The sequence below is a fragment of the Oncorhynchus nerka genome, linkage group LG22 (assembly GCF_034236695.1).
Source record: "Oncorhynchus nerka isolate Pitt River linkage group LG22, Oner_Uvic_2.0, whole genome shotgun sequence".
NCBI lineage: Eukaryota > Metazoa > Chordata > Actinopteri > Salmoniformes > Salmonidae > Oncorhynchus > Oncorhynchus nerka.
Window position 1 is genome coordinate 11,049,751 of NC_088417.1, and position 18,349 is coordinate 11,068,099.

At 45.6% G+C, this 18,349-nt stretch overlaps 1 protein-coding gene across 1 annotated transcript in view; it reads left to right on the forward strand.

Annotated features, from left to right (window-relative positions):
- Window positions 1-18,349, forward strand: part of LOC115122204 (microtubule-associated protein 4-like) — a 201,373-nt gene that overhangs the window by 90,957 nt on the left and 92,067 nt on the right. Inside the window, 4 exon segments of the mRNA XM_065006905.1 lie at window positions 179-292; window positions 883-972; window positions 2,618-2,728; window positions 8,297-9,943. Of these exon segments, the coding sequence (XP_064862977.1) occupies window positions 179-292; window positions 883-972; window positions 2,618-2,728; window positions 8,297-9,943 (1,962 nt within the window).

Below are 18,349 nucleotides of genomic sequence, written 5' to 3' on the forward strand. Positions count from 1 at the left end.
ATCAAATGCTGTTTTAGATTTAACAGGCTATTTATATATTTATGTAGAGTGGAAAATACAGGTGAGTGAGTGAGGTTTTTGCGTTTGTTCTGTACAGTGAGTGGGGGGGGGGGGGGTTTGCGGTGTGTTGCCAGAGAGTGGAACTAATGTGAGGTGATCTGTGTTCCCGACACTTCAGGTTCTAATGTGACACCGGGGGGACAGATATCAGCTTCGCGCCCAGAACCACAGGGGGAAGTGCGTCCCAAATCGGCAGAGCACCAGGTCTTTGCAGCAACAGATTTCCTCTCAGGTAAGACACCTGATAATGCACTATTGTACATTAAATCATGTTTATCCTGAACCATATCTTATATATTGATTTGGAAAGCTAGTTGAGATTTGAACTCAACTCCTACAGGTGTGACTGAAGTGATGTGTTGTTCACCCTTAAAGAGATGTGTAGTTCACCCTTGAAGAGATGTGTTGTTCACCCTTAAAGAGATGTGTTGTTCACCCTTAAAGAGATGTGTTGTTCACCCTTAAAGAGATGTGTTGTTCACCCTTAAAGAGATGTGTTGTTCACCCTTAAAGAGATGTGTTGTTCACCCTTAAAGAGATGTGTTGTTCACCCTTAAAGAGATGTGTTGTTCACCCTTAAAGAGAGTACTGTACTGTTCAGTTTGGAGTGGAAGGTCTCATGCTTAGTCACACCCACCTCTCTCTCTCTCTCTCTCTCTCGCTCTTTCTCTCGCTCCCTCTTTCCTTCCCTTTCTCTTTATCTCTCTCCCTCTATTTCCCCTCTCTGATCCTGTTATTCATGTCCTTTCCTCTGTTCCCCCCTCTTTTGCCCCCCCCCCCTCCCTTCCCTCCCTCTATCTCTCTCCCTCTCTCTCTGTCCAGGCTCCATGGCGGGCGTCCCTGATCAGTGGAGCTCCCAGCCCAACATCCCGCCCCAGATGATGGATAGTGGACTGATAAGAGATTCCTCAGGTAGAGTCCCTCCCTCAGGTAGAGTCCCTCCCTCAGGTAGAGTCTTTGATTCAATTGTCAATACTTGAGCTACACACATCCTACATGCTTTTGCCAGAATAATACCATGTCATCCATCAGAAACACTTCACTACGTGATATTATATTATATATTATATTATATTAAATGGATTAGGGTTTGTTTTGCACACGTCATAATTGGTTATGCAGATTTTCATTCAATTGTAACGTCAAATGACGTATACAATCACACGATAAGAATACGTGCTGGCTAAAAAAATATTGTAAACTGAGTGTAATACATTACAAAGAGTATGCAATGAATGTAAAACATGTATTTATAAACTGGGTGGTTTGAGCCCTGAATGCTGATTGGCTGACAGCCGTGGTATATCAGACCGTATACCACGGGAATGTAAAACATGTATTTATAAACTGGGTGGTTTGTATGACAAACCATGTATTTTTACTGTTCTGATTACATTGGTAACCTGTTTATAATAGTAATAAGGCACCTCTGGGGGGGTTTGTGGTATATGGCCAGTATACCACGGCTAAGGGCTGTATCCAGGCACTCCACGTCTTGTAGTCCATAAGAACAGCTGTGGTATTTTGGCCATATACCACATCCCCTCGGGCCTTATTGTTATTATAAACTGGTTGCCATACTACAGAGTATTTACTTAGTGCCCCTTGAGCTGACCGTGCTCTGTTTTGCCACATTGGTGGCTTAGGAGTTGTGACTGGCCTAATTTGTGCTGGTCTGAGTGTTATGGGCTGAGTTGAGTTGTGCGTCTACGATGCCAGCTGCGGCAGATACAACCCCACCACAGCCTAATGGCATTTGTCATCTCGGTAGGACTGAATCACTGCTGTAGGGCTAGTCACTCAAAGACACACACAGACACATAAACACACAAAAGGGAACACACACACGGAATTCTCATTACTGCTGCGTTTCCCAAACTCGGTCCTGGGGACTCCAAGGGGTGCACGTTTTGGTTTTTGGCCTAGCACTACACAGCTGATTCAAATAACCAACTAATCATCAAACGTTGATTATTTGAATCAGCTGTGTAGTGTTAAGAAAAACAACTATAACGTGCCCCCCTTAGGGACCCCAGGACAGAGTTTGGGAAACGCTGCATTACTGTGTCACTTTCTCGCTGTCTGTGACATTTCGTACTGCACTTGCCTCAGAAAGTGTTGCTAGGCAGTCCTGACTCAGGGACACTTATTGATGAATAGAACTCACGTCTCTGTCCCTCGTTTCTGCATCTGAAAGGCCTCGTTCTACATTAATCATCTTTCAAACTTTCCTCAATGAGCTCTTCAGATTGATAACTTCTCGTTCTGTCTGCCTGACTAATGTTGAACCTGTTCATTGGTCTCTCAGAGGTTGATCTAAGCTCTGATTGGTCCTGGTCTGTGTGACATTTGTCTGACTCTGTATCGGGATCAGTTCAAAGCGGCTTTGGGCCTGTATTTACAACGCATCTCAGACTAGAAGTGCTGATCTAGAATCAGTTTTGTCTTATAGATCACAATGAATAGGATTACATGGACAGAGGTGGGGCTGATCCTAGATCATACTACTCTGAGACCCTTGGCGAGTACGGATGCTGATTGCATCTCTATGTGGCAGGTTTCTCCCAGCATGTCATGGGGGTGAATATGGACATGGGGATGGCTCTACTGTCAGTAGAGAGGCCTCCCAGCATCGCTGAGCACCAGACGCCCAAGGACATGTCTACAGGTAGAGGGAAATACACACTAAGACACACACATAACAGTACCTACCTCAGTGCCAAGTTACGTACCTCTCAGTACCTACCAACATCTTAAGCCAGCTCTTAGGGCCTATGTGTATGTCTTTCAGTATGTCTGTCTGTCTGTCTGTCTGTCTGTCTGTCTGTCTGTCTGTCTGTCTGTCTGTCTGTCTGTCTGTCTGTCTGTCTCTGTTTCCTATTGGGCATGCATGTATGGCATTTGTAAAAGTCAATATGCAAACGAGAGGGTGTGCCACAAATCCAGAATAGCCGTTGCCATCTGTCAGCCCGGTCCATCCCCTCACCCAACTTATCTATCTGAATGTCTCATCATACCGGTGCCGGTATTCCCAGCGGCATCCAGCCCCTACCCCTCCTCCATACCTCGTGCCCAGTTCAGTTGATGAGGTCTGGGTTTTGGCTGAGGGCTTTATGGGCTTAGAGCATCAGGAATACCCCCTCCTGTGGGGTTCATCTCCCAGTCCAACCCCAACTACACTCCCGTGTAGACTAGACTAGAGCGTCCTCACACGGGGCACCAACGGCAGGGTAGCCTAGTGGTTAGAGCGTTGGACTCGTAACCTGAAGGTTGCAAGTTCAAATCCCGAGCTGACAAGGTACAAATCTGTCGTTCTGCCCCTGAACAGGCAGTTAACCCACTGTTCCTAGACCGTCATTGAAAATAAGAATTTGTTCTTAACTGACTTGCCTAGTTAAATAAAAGGTCAAATTAAAACATTAAAATGGAGCTGATTTGCTAATACCCTCTCTTGTCCACTGAGAGGCGCTATAGCTAGAGCTGTGGTTCTCTCACCGGGTGAGACCCCTGCTGGGAATACCTTACACCGTAGACCTTCCGATGATATAGAATACTGTATCTCATAATATTGTGGCTATTGTCACTCAGCATTCTCCTAATACCCCAGGGTTCACATGGCTATAGCACAACTAAGACCCAGTGTTAGGTTACTACACAGGAAGTGGTCTGTACCGTGTCCCAGTGTTAGGTTACTACGCAGGAAGTGGTCTGTACCGTGTCCCAGTGTTAGGTTACTACACAGGAAGTGGTCTGTACCGTGTCACAGTGTTAGTTTACTACACAGGAAATGGTCTGTACCGTGTCCCAGTGTTATGTTACTACACAGGAAGTGGTCTGTACCGTGTCACAGTGTTAGTTTACTACACAGGAAGTGGTCTGTACCGTGTCCCAGTGTTAGGTTACTACACAGGAAGTGGTCTGTACCGTGTCCCAGTGTTAGGTTACTACACAGGAAGTGGTCTGTACCGTGTCCCAGTGTTATGTTACTACACAGGAAGTGGTCTGTACCGTGTCCCAGTGTTCGGTTACTACACAGGAAGTGGTCTGTACCGTGTCCCAGTGTTAGGTTACTACGCAGGAAGTGGTCTGTACCGTGTCCCAGTGTTATGTTACTACACAGGAAGTGTTCTGTACCGTGTCACAGTGTTAGGTTACTACACAGGAAGTGGTCTGTACCGTGTCCCAGTGTTAGGTTACTACCCAGGAAGTGGTCTGTACCGTGTCCCAGTGTTAGGTTACTATGCAGGAAGTGGTCTGTACCGTGTCCCAGTGTTATGTTACTACACAGGAAGTGTTCTGTACCGTGTCACAGTGTTAGGTTACTACACAGGAAGTGGTCTGTACCGTGTCCCAGTGTTAGGTTACTACCCAGGAAGTGGTCTGTACCGTGTCCCAGTGTTAGGTTACTACGCAGGAAGTGGTCTGTACCGTGTCCCAGTGTTATGTTACTACACAGGAAGTGTTCTGTACCGTGTCACAGTGTTAGGTTACTACACAGGAAGTGGTCTGTACCGTGTCCCAGTGTTAGGTTACTACACAGGAAGTGGTCTGTACCGTGTCCCACTGTATCGTGTGTGAAAGAACTGTAGGATGCAAACAGATTGAAAGCCTGAGGGTGAAAGATAAACTTTGCAGGCATCCTGCCTCTGGAATGAATCCAGACTCCAGAGCTTGGCTTTGTCATAGAGAATAATTCATTCGGGAACTCGATATGGCAAAACTAATTTGATCAGTACAATATCTGAATGCATATTGCGTTCGTGTTCATCCCTGAAAGACCCTTCTTGCTAGTGAGGGGGAAAAAAGTGTCCTGGCTGTTATGACTCAACAATGCAGCACACCCCTCCCTCGTCAGAGACACTCTAACTCATGGGAAGCATAACAACCACAACAATTAGCAAACAAAACGTCCTCTGCTGCAGAAGTCATTGCGCATTAAATGTGTCACGTCTTAGTCATGGTTATGGTGAACTGCCTTATGTTTCCCAATGTTACCGTTAGCCTAGCATGGTAGTTAGCTAGCTAAGGGTGTGTGCGCTGAGCGAGGTTGCGAGGAGAAGGAACCCAGTGGAACAGAAGTGTTTCAGTGACTCCCAGTACATGACATCCTTCCACTGCATTTGTCATGGAGCCAGGGATGCTGTACCACATCAAACCATGGTTCTGTACATAGAGAAAACCACGACGACCACCTTCCTGTTGCTGTTCACCACATTAACAGCTCTCCAGAGCTTCAAGGGAACGGCTCTAAGTGCTGCTTTACTGTCACCCTTCTCTGCTCTAACATATTACGTCAGTCTTGTCGTGTGTGTGTGTGTGTGTGTGTGTGTGTGTGTGTGTGTGTGTGTGTGGTTGATTCATGTAAAAATACGACTAGAGAGAGAGAAACGTTATAGGGCACCACAAAGAGATGCTCCGTTAGAGTTCCACCAATCAGAGAGACAACCGAGGCACATTGATCCAGCCTTGGGTAATCATTCCTCTAAATCCCATCCCCCTCCATCGCTCCATCCCTCCATTCCTCCTCTCCTCAGAACGAGCACAGCTTTACTGAGCAACTTGGCAGCACGGGGTTCTAGAATTTAACTAGCTACCTCATCATTCCAAACAGTCCGGAAAAAGAATCAATCCTGTATCAATCAAGATATGATTGACCTTAATGGATGGCTATACTGTACATTATAAACTGGGTGGTTCGGGTCCTGAATGCTGATTGGCTGACAGCCATGGTATATCAGACCGTATACCACGGGTATGACAAAAAATGTATTTTTTTTACTGCTCTAATTACATTGGTAACCAGTTTATAATAGCAATAAGGCACCTCAGGGGTTTGTGATATATGGCCAATATAGCACAGCTAAGAGCTATGTCCAGGCACGCCACATTGACCGTGGTATATTGACCATATACCACACCCCCTCTGGCCTTATTGCTTAAATAAAACTCTACGTCTGATTTACTGCACAATGTTGTTCTCGAAATGTACAAAGATATTTTGTGTTTCCTGCTTTTCAAAGCTGTTTTTATGTTTGTGCATGGTACTGTGTATTGTACTGTATATTGTACTGTGCCTGTTTCTGTGTACTTGACCAATACCTGTGTTTATGTTTGTATTTCTTGCATTCAATCACCCACACACTATGAACACACTATGAAATAAACACATCTTTCTCCTCCTCCTAAAATCCCATTCAGTACTCCAGCATGTCCCTAGGGTAACACTGAGTCACAGTATCACCCTTAAATCCCTCCCTGTGACTATTCATTCACACAGGAGAACAACGGGCCAATTGGAATGCCTGATTTAAACCCATGGTTGCATTTTGAGTGTTCAGTGACAAGTTGCAGCGACACCCGTACAGAGCCAGTTCAGTTACGTTGAATGGACCTCCAATGAGCGTCCACAGCTGCACACTGTGACTGTTACTACTCTCATGTCTTAGACTGCACTGTTGAATGACTGTTACTACTCTCATGTCTTAGACTGCACTGTTGAATGACTGTTACTACTCTCATGTCTTGGACTGCACTGTTGAATGTGGTTTTGAGCCCGTTGAAGTGCACGCTTTTGTCTGGATGAGAAATGCTTTGCGAGAGGGAGTGAAAGAGTGAGTACAGTGTCTTTTGGAAAGTATTCAGACCTTTTGACTTTTTCCACATTTTGTTATGTTACAGCCTTATTCTAAAATGGATATCAACAAAAAAAATCCTCAGCAATCTACACACAGTACCCCATAATGAGAAAGCGAAAACTGTTTTTTTTTTATACAAAAATGTAAACAGAAATACCTCATTTACATAAGTATTCAGATCCCTTTGCTATGAGACTATAAATTGAGGTGCATCATGTTTCCATTGATCATCCTTGAGATGTTACTACAACTTGATTGGAGTCCACCTGTGGTAAATTCAATTGATTGGACATGATTTGGAAAGGCACACACCTGTCTATATAAGGTCCCACAGTTGACTGTGCATGTCAAAGCCAACACCAAGCCGTGAGGTTGAAGGAATTGTCCGTAGAGCCCTGAGAGAGGATTGTGTCAAGGCACAGATCTGGGTAAGGGTACCAAAACATGTCTCCAGCTTTGAAGGTCCCCAAGAACACAGTGGCCTCCATCATTCTTAAATGGAAGAAGTTTAGAACCACCAAGACTCTTACTAGAGCTGGCTGCCCTGCCAAACTGAGCAATCGGGGAAGAACGGCTTTGGTCAGGGAAGTGACCAAGAACCCGATGGTCACTCTGACAGAGCTCTAGAGTTCCTCTGTGGAGATGGGAGAACCTTCCAGAAGGACAATCATCTCTGCAGCCCTCCACCAATCAGATGGCCAGATGGAAACCACTCTTCAGTAAAATGCATATGACAGTCCACTTGGAGTTTGCCTGAAGGCACCTAAAGACTCTCAGACCGTTAGAAACAAGATTCTCTGGTCCGATGAAACCAAGATTGAACTCTTTGCCCTGAATGCCAAGCGTCACGTCTGGAGGAAACCTGTCACCATCGCTACAGTAAAGCATGGTGGTGGCAGCATCATGCTGTGGGGATGTTTTTCAGTGGCAGGGACTGGGAGACTAGTCAGGATTGAGGGGAAATGAATGGAGCAAAGTACAGAGAGATCCTTGATGAAAAATTGCCCCAGAGTGCTCAGGACCTCCGACTGGGAAGAAGGTTCACCTTCTAACAGGACAACGGCCATAAGCACACAGCCAAGACAACGCAGGAATGGCTTCGGAACAAGTCTCTGAATGTCCTTGAGTGGCCCAGCCAGAGCCCTTACTTGAACCCGATCGAACATGTTTAGAGAGACCTGAAAATAGCTGTGCAGCGATGCTCCCCATCCAACCTGTCAGAGCTTGAGGAGATCTCCAGAGAAGAATGAGAGAAACTCCCCAAATACAGGTGTGTCAAGCTTATAGCGTCATACCCAATAAGACTCAAGGCTGTAATCGCTGCCAAATGTGCTTCAACAAAGTACTGAGTAATGGTTCTGAATACTTATGTAAATGTAATATATATACTTTTATTGTTATAAATGTGCAAACATTTCTAAAAACCTGTTTTTGCGTTGTCATTTTGGGGTATTGTGTGTAGATTGATGACGAAAAAAACACAATTTCATACATTTTAGAATAAGGCTTTAACGTAACAAAATGTGGAAAAAGTCCAGGCGTCTGAATACTTATGCACTGTTTATGCCTACTTTAAACTCTCTTCCCTCTTCACAAACAAGGTGCCCTGGACGATGGCTGGACAGACAAGGTTTGCATTCCCACCGACCTGCCGTTCACCCCAAGCTTCTCCACAATGATCAGTCACCATGCAAGCCACCTGGCGGCCAGCCCCGAGGACCTTCCTGACTGTGGCTGGCCCCACCAAGAGGCCTTGGCCATGGGGGAGGAGATGGAGAGCAACGAGGGAAATGACTACAAACAACAACAACAGCAGAAGAAGAAGAAGAAGAGGAGGCCCCGAGACGAGGTGTACGACAGGGGCCAACCGGAGACTGAGAACACAATCCCGTCAGAGGGCCACCACGGGGTCACCCCCCGCAAGGACAGGATGGTGGGGGGCTGGGAGCGGGAGGAGCCAGAGAGGAGTGGAGGCAGGGGAAAGAGGGGCAAGAGCAGGAAGAAGCTTCCAGAAGAGTGGGGGTTTACAGCTGAGCCCTTCGTGCCCTCCTCTGCCGCTCACCTCCCTGAGGGGGTGTTAGACCAACTAGCGCCCCCCATCGTCCACCCCCGGCGCCTGGAGAACCCCTGCTCTAGCATGGGTGACATGGGGCTGATCCCTGCCAGTGAAGACCTCTTCCCTTCATCTCTCACCCAGAATCTACTCCCTCTCATGGCCACAACCTCCCCTCCACCTGCCATGGGCTGCGATCTCCTGCCTACCACCCCCGTCTCCATCCCCACCAGTCAGGGAGACTTCTCGCCCAGAGGCTCCTTCCCCACCAGTCAGGGAGACTTCTCGCCCAGAGGCTCCATCCCCACCAGTCAGGGAAACTTCTCGCCCAGAGGCTCCATCCCCACCAGTCAGGGAGACTTCTCGCCCAGAGGCTCCATCCCCACCAGTCAGGGAGACTTCTCGCCCAGAGGCTCCTTCCCCACCAGTCAGGGAGACTTCTCGCCCAGAGGCTCCATCCCCACCAGTCAGGGAGACTTCTCGCCCAGAGGCTCCTTCCCCACGTGTCCTGGAGACCCATTCACCGCCAGGTACCAAGACCTGCTTATGGATACCGAGACTGCCAGCCTGGGTAATGACAAAGAGGCTTTCTCCCCAAAGTTTTCCCTAGATTCCCTAGTTCATGAGTCAGGGGTCAAAGTGATGTTTGATCATGACACCTCAATGCAGGATGTCCATATTGAAGATGCCGTGAGTTTTAGCCCCACCCACCAACCAGATAGTGGCCTATCACCATTGGAGAAGCCTAGTGAGCTCACAGCGACCGCACCCCCTTTCTCCCCCTCCGACAGCTCCTGGCTCATCAACGACTACCACTTCAACAACAACTGCTTTGAGTTCAGTGATATCACTCCAGGGCACTCCCTACCTGTGGGCCTGGCCTTCGACACACCCAGCCCAGTCCCGCTCCGCTCCCCCAAAACCGTGCCTGAATTCTACCCCAGGGGGGGCAAAAAGGCCAAATCCCCATCACAGAAGATACCCAAGAAGTCCTGCTCCTCCTCCTCCTCTTCCACCAAAAGCCCCACCTCACCAGGTTCCAGTCTGAACCCCACCGCCCAGTCCTCCTCCTCCTCTTCCACCAAAAGCCCCACCTCACCAGGTTCCAGTCTGAACCCCACCGCCCAGTCCTTCTTCCCCTGCTTCGCCAACCCCACAGAGCCCCACACCGTGGTGGTGACCCCAATGTCTGAAGGTTTGTTGCAGTGGCGTGTGATGTTCACCAGGAGGATTAGAGGAGTCCACCAATACCTTGCATGGGCATGTAGCTCTACGGCTGGGCTGGGACCGACCTAATAGCCCAGTCTAGACAGCCTGACTGACTAACTAAGATACACTCTGTCCGAGGGGCGTGGTTTAGCTTTTTTGGGGAGTTTCCTCTTACCCACAAGGCACTGCTGCGTCTGGGCAGTGCTGGAGTGTTCTCATTAACCCTGTGTGGTCCAGGGTGTGCTACTAACTACCACACACACTCACCACATTGCGGTGTCACCAGTTTCACTGGCATTTTCTTTCATCACCAAACCTCTCTCTCTTTCTGTCTTCCTTTCTGCTGTGTCCCGGTGTCTCTCTTAGTCTAGTATGTTGAAGGTCCATGACTTCTTCATGTCTTCTTACCCTCTCTGTTGAATTAAACATTTTTTCCCTCCACGCTGTCTCTTCTATAGCTAACATTTCGTTCAGAGAGGAGCCTCTAAACAGTTCTCTGTTGATGTTTTGTCCAAACCACTGCAATGCATGACCGCTCACTAACCAAAAACATGTCTGAATGAATATACACTCAAATCAGGTCACATGTTCATTGTTATTACCTCTTTCTTTCGTTCCATGTCCTGCCGATTCCCTTCTGCCTCCACGACGGCCACCACAACAGGTGAGTCAGGAAATCTACGTGATCTTTATGGGCGTAGATTGTGGGAAATAGATTGTGGAACATTGTTTAAATAGATTGTAGGAAAGTCTTGTGTTGCAATGCGCCATAGTGACACAAACCCCTTCAAGGCAGGGCGAGACAGGGCTGAAAACAGATGGCTTGAGGCTGAATCCACGGATAAATCAATGTGATAAGTCTGTCAGGGATTGCAGGTGCTGTGACTATGTCCAGGCCAGGGTAGATATATACTGTATTCAGCGACAGGCGGGGGACACTAGGACATTAAAGTGGAATATAGAATAGTATTGAGAGATATGTTGTTTTAGGACCAGATGCTGTTGGAAGTGGTGTTGGAGGGCCAGTAGGAGGCACTATTTCCTCTGGTCTAAAAAGAATGCCCCAGGGCAGTGATTGGGGATGTTGCCCTGTGTAGGGTGCTGTCTTTCATATGGGACATTAAACAGGTCTCCTGATTCTCTGTGGTCACTAAAGATCCCATGGTACTCATTGTAAGAGTAGGGGTGTTAACCCCGGTGTCCTGGCTAAATTCCCGATCTGGCCCTCATACCATCACCTAATCATCCCCATCCTACAATTGTCTCATTCATCCCCCCCTGTAACTATCCCCAGGTTGTTACTGTAAATGAGAATGTGTTCTCAATCAACTTACCAGGTAAAAAATTAAAGAATCCAGATGTAGGCTAGAATCACCTGGGGTGCCCTCTCTGAGGGCTGGGAGGGCTGAGTGAAGGTTAGCTGACCCCACCCCCCACCCCCGCAAAGTCCCGTACATAAGCTGCCATATTCAGACCCAGAGAATAAAGAGAAAACAATAACTTTTAAAAATGAATCAATGTATTATTCTTGTGTCATTTATATCTATACGCTACATTGAGGTTTTTCTTTCATTATTTTAGGCTCTCTGACCTTAGTGTGTAAGTCTAAACTTTGAGGCCTAACTGTAGGCCTACACACGCCAAACAGCCTACACACGCCAAACAGCCTACACACGCCAAACAGCCTACACACGCCAAACAGCCTACACACGTCAAACAGCCTACACACGCCAAACAGCCTACACACGCCAAACAGCCTACACACGCCAAACGGCCTACACACGCCAAACGGCCTACACACGCCAAACGGCCTACACACGCCAAACGGCCTACACACGCCAAACGGCCTACACACGCCAAACAGCCTACCAAACAGCCTACACACGCCAAACAGCCTACCAAACAGCCTACCAAACAGCCTACCAAACAGCCTACACACCAAATGGTTTTGGGAGTGGGCAGAAAACTTTACGGAGATCCACAGAGGCAAAAAGGACAATGTTGGAGTTTAATTCAATAAGAGAAAAGCTGCAAAAGTAGAGTTGAAAATAAATGGAAGGGAAGGCCAGAAAAGTAATGTTTGGGAAAGATTTGGTGAAGTGGCAAAAGAGGATTATGTGTGATGATTGTGAGGCGCTATACAAATTTGACAGTCACAAGACGGGGACTTCCTGTAGTCCTGTGGCACATCAACTGTAGCCTACTGTTCCGATGGGTTAAAATGGAATCTGATGGAATCTGAAATATGGACCTTGACTGTAGGTCAGTGGTGGAAAAAGTACCCAATTGTCATACTTGAGTAAAAGTAAAGATACCTTCATAGAAAATGACTCAAGAAAAAGTGAAAGTCACCAAGTAAAATATTACCAAGTCAAAAGTAAATGTAATTGCTAAAATGTACTTAAATATCAAAAGTGATCAAAAGTAAGAAGTAATTTAATATTCCTTATATTATATTAAACAAACCAGACAGAACCATTTTCTTGTTTTTATTTTATTTATGCATAGCCAGGGGCACACGCCAACACTCAGACATCATTCACAGACAAAGCATTTGTGTTTAGTGATCAGAGGCAGAAAGGATGACCAGGGATGTTCTCTTGATAAGTGTGTGAATTAGACCATTTTCCTGTCCTGCTAAGCATTCAGAATGTAAGCAGTACTTTTGGGTGTCAGGGAAAATGTACGGAGTGAAAAGTAAATTATTTTCTTTAGAAATGTAGTGAAGTAAAAGTTGTCAGAAATATAAATAGTAAAGTACAGATACCCATAAAAACGACTTAAGTAGTACTTTAAAGTATTTTTATTTAAGTAGTACTTTAAAGTACTTTACACCACTGATGTAGGTCTTAAAACCTCTCACATAGCCATAATATTAATATCTTCCAGAATTCTTGCAGTAAACTCGAGAACAGATGTGGAGAAATATGATGTATTTCTTTCAGCATCTTGAGAGAATGTGAATGTGCAGTTAGGGAACATCTGTGGAGGTGTTATCTTTATCAGCATCATAAAAGCTAATAGTTTTTCAACCACATAAAATATGTATCCAAGCCTAACTGAAATCTTATCAGAAACGTGACATTTTCACAGTTTTCTATTTGCTTATAACCGGTCAAACTGATGTCATTTGAACGTTTCGCACAGAAAATATTTCCAGTTTGTTTTGTTATTGTTTTTACTCCCCGGTCCCTAAATGTCTTTTACTCCCCGGTCCCTAAATGTCTTTTACTCCCCGGTCCCTAAATGTCTTTTACTCCCCGGTCCCTAAATGTCTTTTACTCCCCGGCCCCTAAATGTCTTTTACTCCCCGGTCCCTAAATGTCTTTTACTCCCCGGTCCCTAAATGTCTTTTACTCCCCGGTCCCTAAATGTCTTTTACTCCCCGGTCCCTAACTGTCTTTTACTCCCCGGTCCCTAAATGTCTTTTACTCCCCGGTCCCTAAATGTCTTTTACTCCCCGGTCCCTAAATGTCTTTTACTCCCCGGTCCCTAAATGTCTTTGCTCCGCAAAAAAAGCAAAGATGACCGAAAACTTTACTGATGTCAACTAGATTGAAGCATTCATTCTATCGATTTTTAAAATGACATTATTCTGGTGAGCAAGGTTTTTTTAGTCTTCTAGGTCAACATATAAGGACAGAAGAGAAGCTGCGTGTATCTAATTGTAGACAAGTTGACTAACAAATAGCCAACCAAAATGTCGGAAATTATAAGCAGAAACCTATCTCAATCAGGAAAGGACACGTAAAAAATTGTCCAAAAATCTTGGATGTCAATTAAGGTAACCCTCAGAGGGGTTGGGTTAAATGCGGAAGACACAGTTCAGTTGTACAGCTGACTAGGTATCCCCCCTTTCTGTTGTACAACTGACTAGGTATCCCCCTTTCTGTTGTACAACTGACTAGGTACCCCCCTTTCTGTTGTACAACTGACTAGGTATCCCCCTTTCTGTTGTACAACTGACTAGGTACCCCCCTTTCTGTTGTACAACTGACTAGGTATCCCCCTTTCTGTTGTACAACTGACTAGGTATCCCCTTTTCTGTTGTACAACTGACTAGGTATCCCCCCTTTCTGTTGTACAACTGACTAGGTATCCCCCCTTTCTGTTGTACAACTGACTAGGTATCCCCCCTTTCTGTTGTACAACTGACTAGGTATCCCCCCTTTCTGTTGTACAACTGACTAGGTACCCCCCTTTCAGTTGTACAACTGACTAGGTATCCCCCTTTCCTTTTTGTTGTACAACTGACTAGGTATCCCCCCTTTCTGTTGTACAACTGACTAGGTACCCCCCTTTCGGTTGTACAACTGACTAGGTACCCCCCTTTCTGTTGTACAACTGACTAGGTCTCCCCCTTTCTGTTGTACAACTGACTAGGTATCCCCCCTTTCTGTTGTACAACTGACTACGTATCCCCCCTTTCTGTTGTACAACTGACTAGGTACCCCCCTTTCTGTTGTACAACTGACTAGGTACCCCCCTTTCTGTTGTACAACTGACTAGGTACCCCCCTTTCTGTTGTACAACTGACTAGGTATCCCCCCTTTCTGTTGTACAACTGACTAGGTACCCCCCTTTCCTTTCAGTCTGTGGTACTGACATCAGATGAAGAACTAGACGCTCACAGGAGCAAGTGATTAACGAGCATTGCAGTCAGTTCTTTAGCACAGGTTTATTCTAAGTGTAGCGACATTTGCCATGTGTACAGTACATGCCCCTCAAGATACAGCCAATTAGACGCCAACTTCACCATCAGGTGCCTACTTCCCAAACTACACCCATTTATTTGTATGTTTTGGCCTCGCGGTTCCTTGGTAATGAAGAGTTATAACCTTCTGATTCACTTTGGAGAAACTGCCCGTTGAGTAGCTTGTGAAATATTTATGTTTATGCGGGCGACACGATGAGCTGCCGGTATATAAATAGATGTGGTTGACACGTTAAAACGAGGCTCAGTGGGAACCGCTATGCTTAATGAAGAATTGGACAGGAGATTCAGTTTACCGTCTAATCCTGCATCATTTCCTGTCTGTGGCATCCTCAATGGGCTCGTTGCAGACAGAGATTCATTGTGATGAGACGTGAGGCCGTTATTGACCTGTGGAGATAGATAGGGAAACAGTGGAGTGTGTCGACTGACAATGAAGTTGTTTTTGATCAATTTCCTGAGGGGGAAAAAAGTGCTTCATTTCGTCTGGCACTTTGAGTCAGCCATTGCAACAGGGTCCATTGTTCATCTACAAGGGTAACACAAATTGTGTAGGGGGGACTAACAGACTTTTAACAGTTGCGTTCTGGTCTTTGAGATTAATAGCTTGATTTGCTTGTGTGCGTTTTTGGAACAGACACAGCTGTCTCTGTTGCCCCTCTGTAATTTGCCCTCTTTGTCAGTGTGCCGGGGTGGAGCTGTGTCACTGACGGTGCTATTTAGGCCCTGTAGGAGACAGGAGACTGGGCCGCTGTCTCCCGTCCCTCACCCAGCATGCTATTTCTTTGGGGATGAGGGGCGGGATGAGCCCAACAGCAGTCTGTGTGTGTTGTCTGTGTGTGTCGTCCATATAATTAGAATAAGTAGAACAGGCTTGGAAGCTCCAACCCTGGCAATTGGTATTATGATGCAATCATTTCCATGGTATTTTGGAATGTTCTATCAACTGATGCTGAATTGGCATATCATTAGCATATTTATAGACCAACCAATAAGGAACATATCCTTGCCCCCCCCATTCCCATACACAACCCTCCACCCCCACCCCCACCCGACCACCTGTGAACCAATATTGGTGTGATTTCTGTGGTTTACATAATTCAAGCAGTGCTGGGATTGTTTTCATCCAGCATTGTGGCTTTGAGTTGAGTCTGTCAGTCTGATAACTCTGCCTTTTGGAGGGCGGCGGGAGGAGGACAGCCCCAAAACAGAGGTGTCATCCTGGATAACGGTGCCCACGTGCCACCAATATGCCCCCACGTTGTCCTCATGTCACTTTGGCTGCACACAGCAACATAAAGGCCCTCAAAGCTGAGTCACTGGGGTTATTTTAGGCCGGCAACCCAAAACATCAAGCGACATAAATATTTCAGCCACCTATTATTATCTAAAATGTTTTTCACATGTTCCTGGGGGGGGGGCGGATTCTTTCAATGGGCCGTTGACGGACAGGATCCTAGGAGGGACAAGTTTCTGTGCATTGTGAGTTGATGTCATGTGACGTGGAGGGATGACCGATGTGATTTCACGTCACAGGCAACACCAGGCGGTGGTGTTATAGAAAGGGGTTATTATTCATGTGTGGGGGCTATTTGGGTTGAGGGAATGTTACAGAGCTAATGGTGTTTGGGTGGAGGTTTGTTCTCTCTGTGTTGTATTCCTATGAGGACATGTTGAATGCCAGGACACAGCATTACTCTATTGAACACAGTAGATTAGAGTGGTGAAGAACACAGTAGATTAGAGGGGTGAAGAACACCGTAGATTAGAGGGGTGAAGAACACAGTAGATTAGAGGGGTGAAGAACACAGTAGATTAGAGGGGTGAAGAACACAGTAGATTAGAGGGGTGAAGAACACAGTAGATTAGAGGGGTGAAGAACACAGTAGATTAGAGGGGTGAAGAACACAGTAGATTAGAGGGGTGAAGAACACATGTATTCAATTGAGATGTTCTGTCACTGGCCTACATACAATATCGTACAATGTAAAAGTGTCATAAAAGTGTCATAATTTTGGGGAGAATTTTTACAAATGAATTAAAAATGAAAAGCTAAAGTGTCTTGAGTCAATAAGTATTCAATCCCTTTGTTATGGCAAGCCTAAATAAGTTCAGGAGTAAAAATGTGCTTTAAAAATGACATAATAAGTTGCATGGACTGTGCGTAATAATAGTATTTTCTCTACCCCACACCTACAATTATCTGTAAGGTCCCTCAGTCGAGCTGTGAATTTCAAACACAGTTTCAACCACAAAGACCAGGGGGCTTTTCCAAGGCCTCGCAAAAAGGGCACATATTAGTTGATAAAAAAATAAAATACAAAAAAGCAGACATTGAATATTCCTCTGAGCATGGTGAAGTTATTCAGTACACTTTGGATGGTTTATCAATACACCCAGTCACTACAAAGGTACAGGCGTCCTTCTTAACTCAGTTGCTGGAGAGGAAAGAAACCGCTCAGGGATTTTGCAATGAGGCCAATGGTGACATTAAAACAGTTACACGGTTTAATGGCTGTGATAGGAGAGCACGGAGGATAGATCAACAACATTGTAATTACTCCACAATACTAACCTAAATAACATAGTGAAAATATTTCAAAACATTCATCCTGTTTGCAATAATCCACTAATGTAAAACTGCCAAAAATTGGGCAAATAAATTACATTTATGTCCTGCATACAAAGTGTTATGTTTGGGGCAAATCCAACACAGCACATCACTGAGTACCACTCTTTATATTTTCAAGCATGGTGGTGGCTGCATCATGTTATGGGTATGCTTGTCATCGGCAAGGAATAAGCAGTTTTTTAGGATAAATTGAATATAGCTAAGCACAGACAAAATCCTAGAGGAAAACTTGCTTCAGTCAGCTTTCCAAAAGACACTGGGAGACAAATTCCAACACGACAATAACCTATAAATATACACTGGAGTTGCTTACCAAGAAGACACTGAATGTTCCTGAGTGGCCTAGTTAGAGTTTGTCTTAAATTGTCTTGAAAATCTATGGCAAGACTTTTAGAATGGATGTCTAGCAATGCCCAACGCCCATTTGACTGAGCTTGAACATTTTTTAAAGAATAAAGGACAAATAATGTACGATCCAGGTGTGCAAATGTCTTATAGACTTACACCTGTAATCGCTCCTGAAGGTGATTCTTGACTCAGGGGTGTGAATATTTATTTAAATTAGATATTTTCAGCGACTAGCTGATGTGTCGTGTTGATGAGAGCTGGGCGCTCAGGTGTGGGCTCAGGGCCTGGGGTTATAAAAAAGGCTTCTGACACAGCCCCCGTAGAGACAGACAAATCTATCCACAACAGGGCTGCTCCGCTGGCCCTCAGCAGCATTGCAAAGCACAGCGAGGCCTTGATTTCTCTCTTCCTCTGAGAGAATGTGTGTGTGTGTGTGTGTGTGTGTGTGTGTGTGTGTGTGTGTGTGTGTGTGTGTGTGTGTGTGTGTGTGTGTGTGTGTGTGTGTTTGTGTGAGCTGTCTTAAGGGGACTTGGTCTCCACACTCCAACACAGTGTGACAGACAATTGTTGTTTTCTGTGAACTAGACAATGATATGTGAATAATGAAATCCCTATGGGCTTACATTGGCTATATAAGGCTTACATTGGCTATATAAGGCTTACATTGGCTATATAAGGCTTACATTGGCTATATAAGG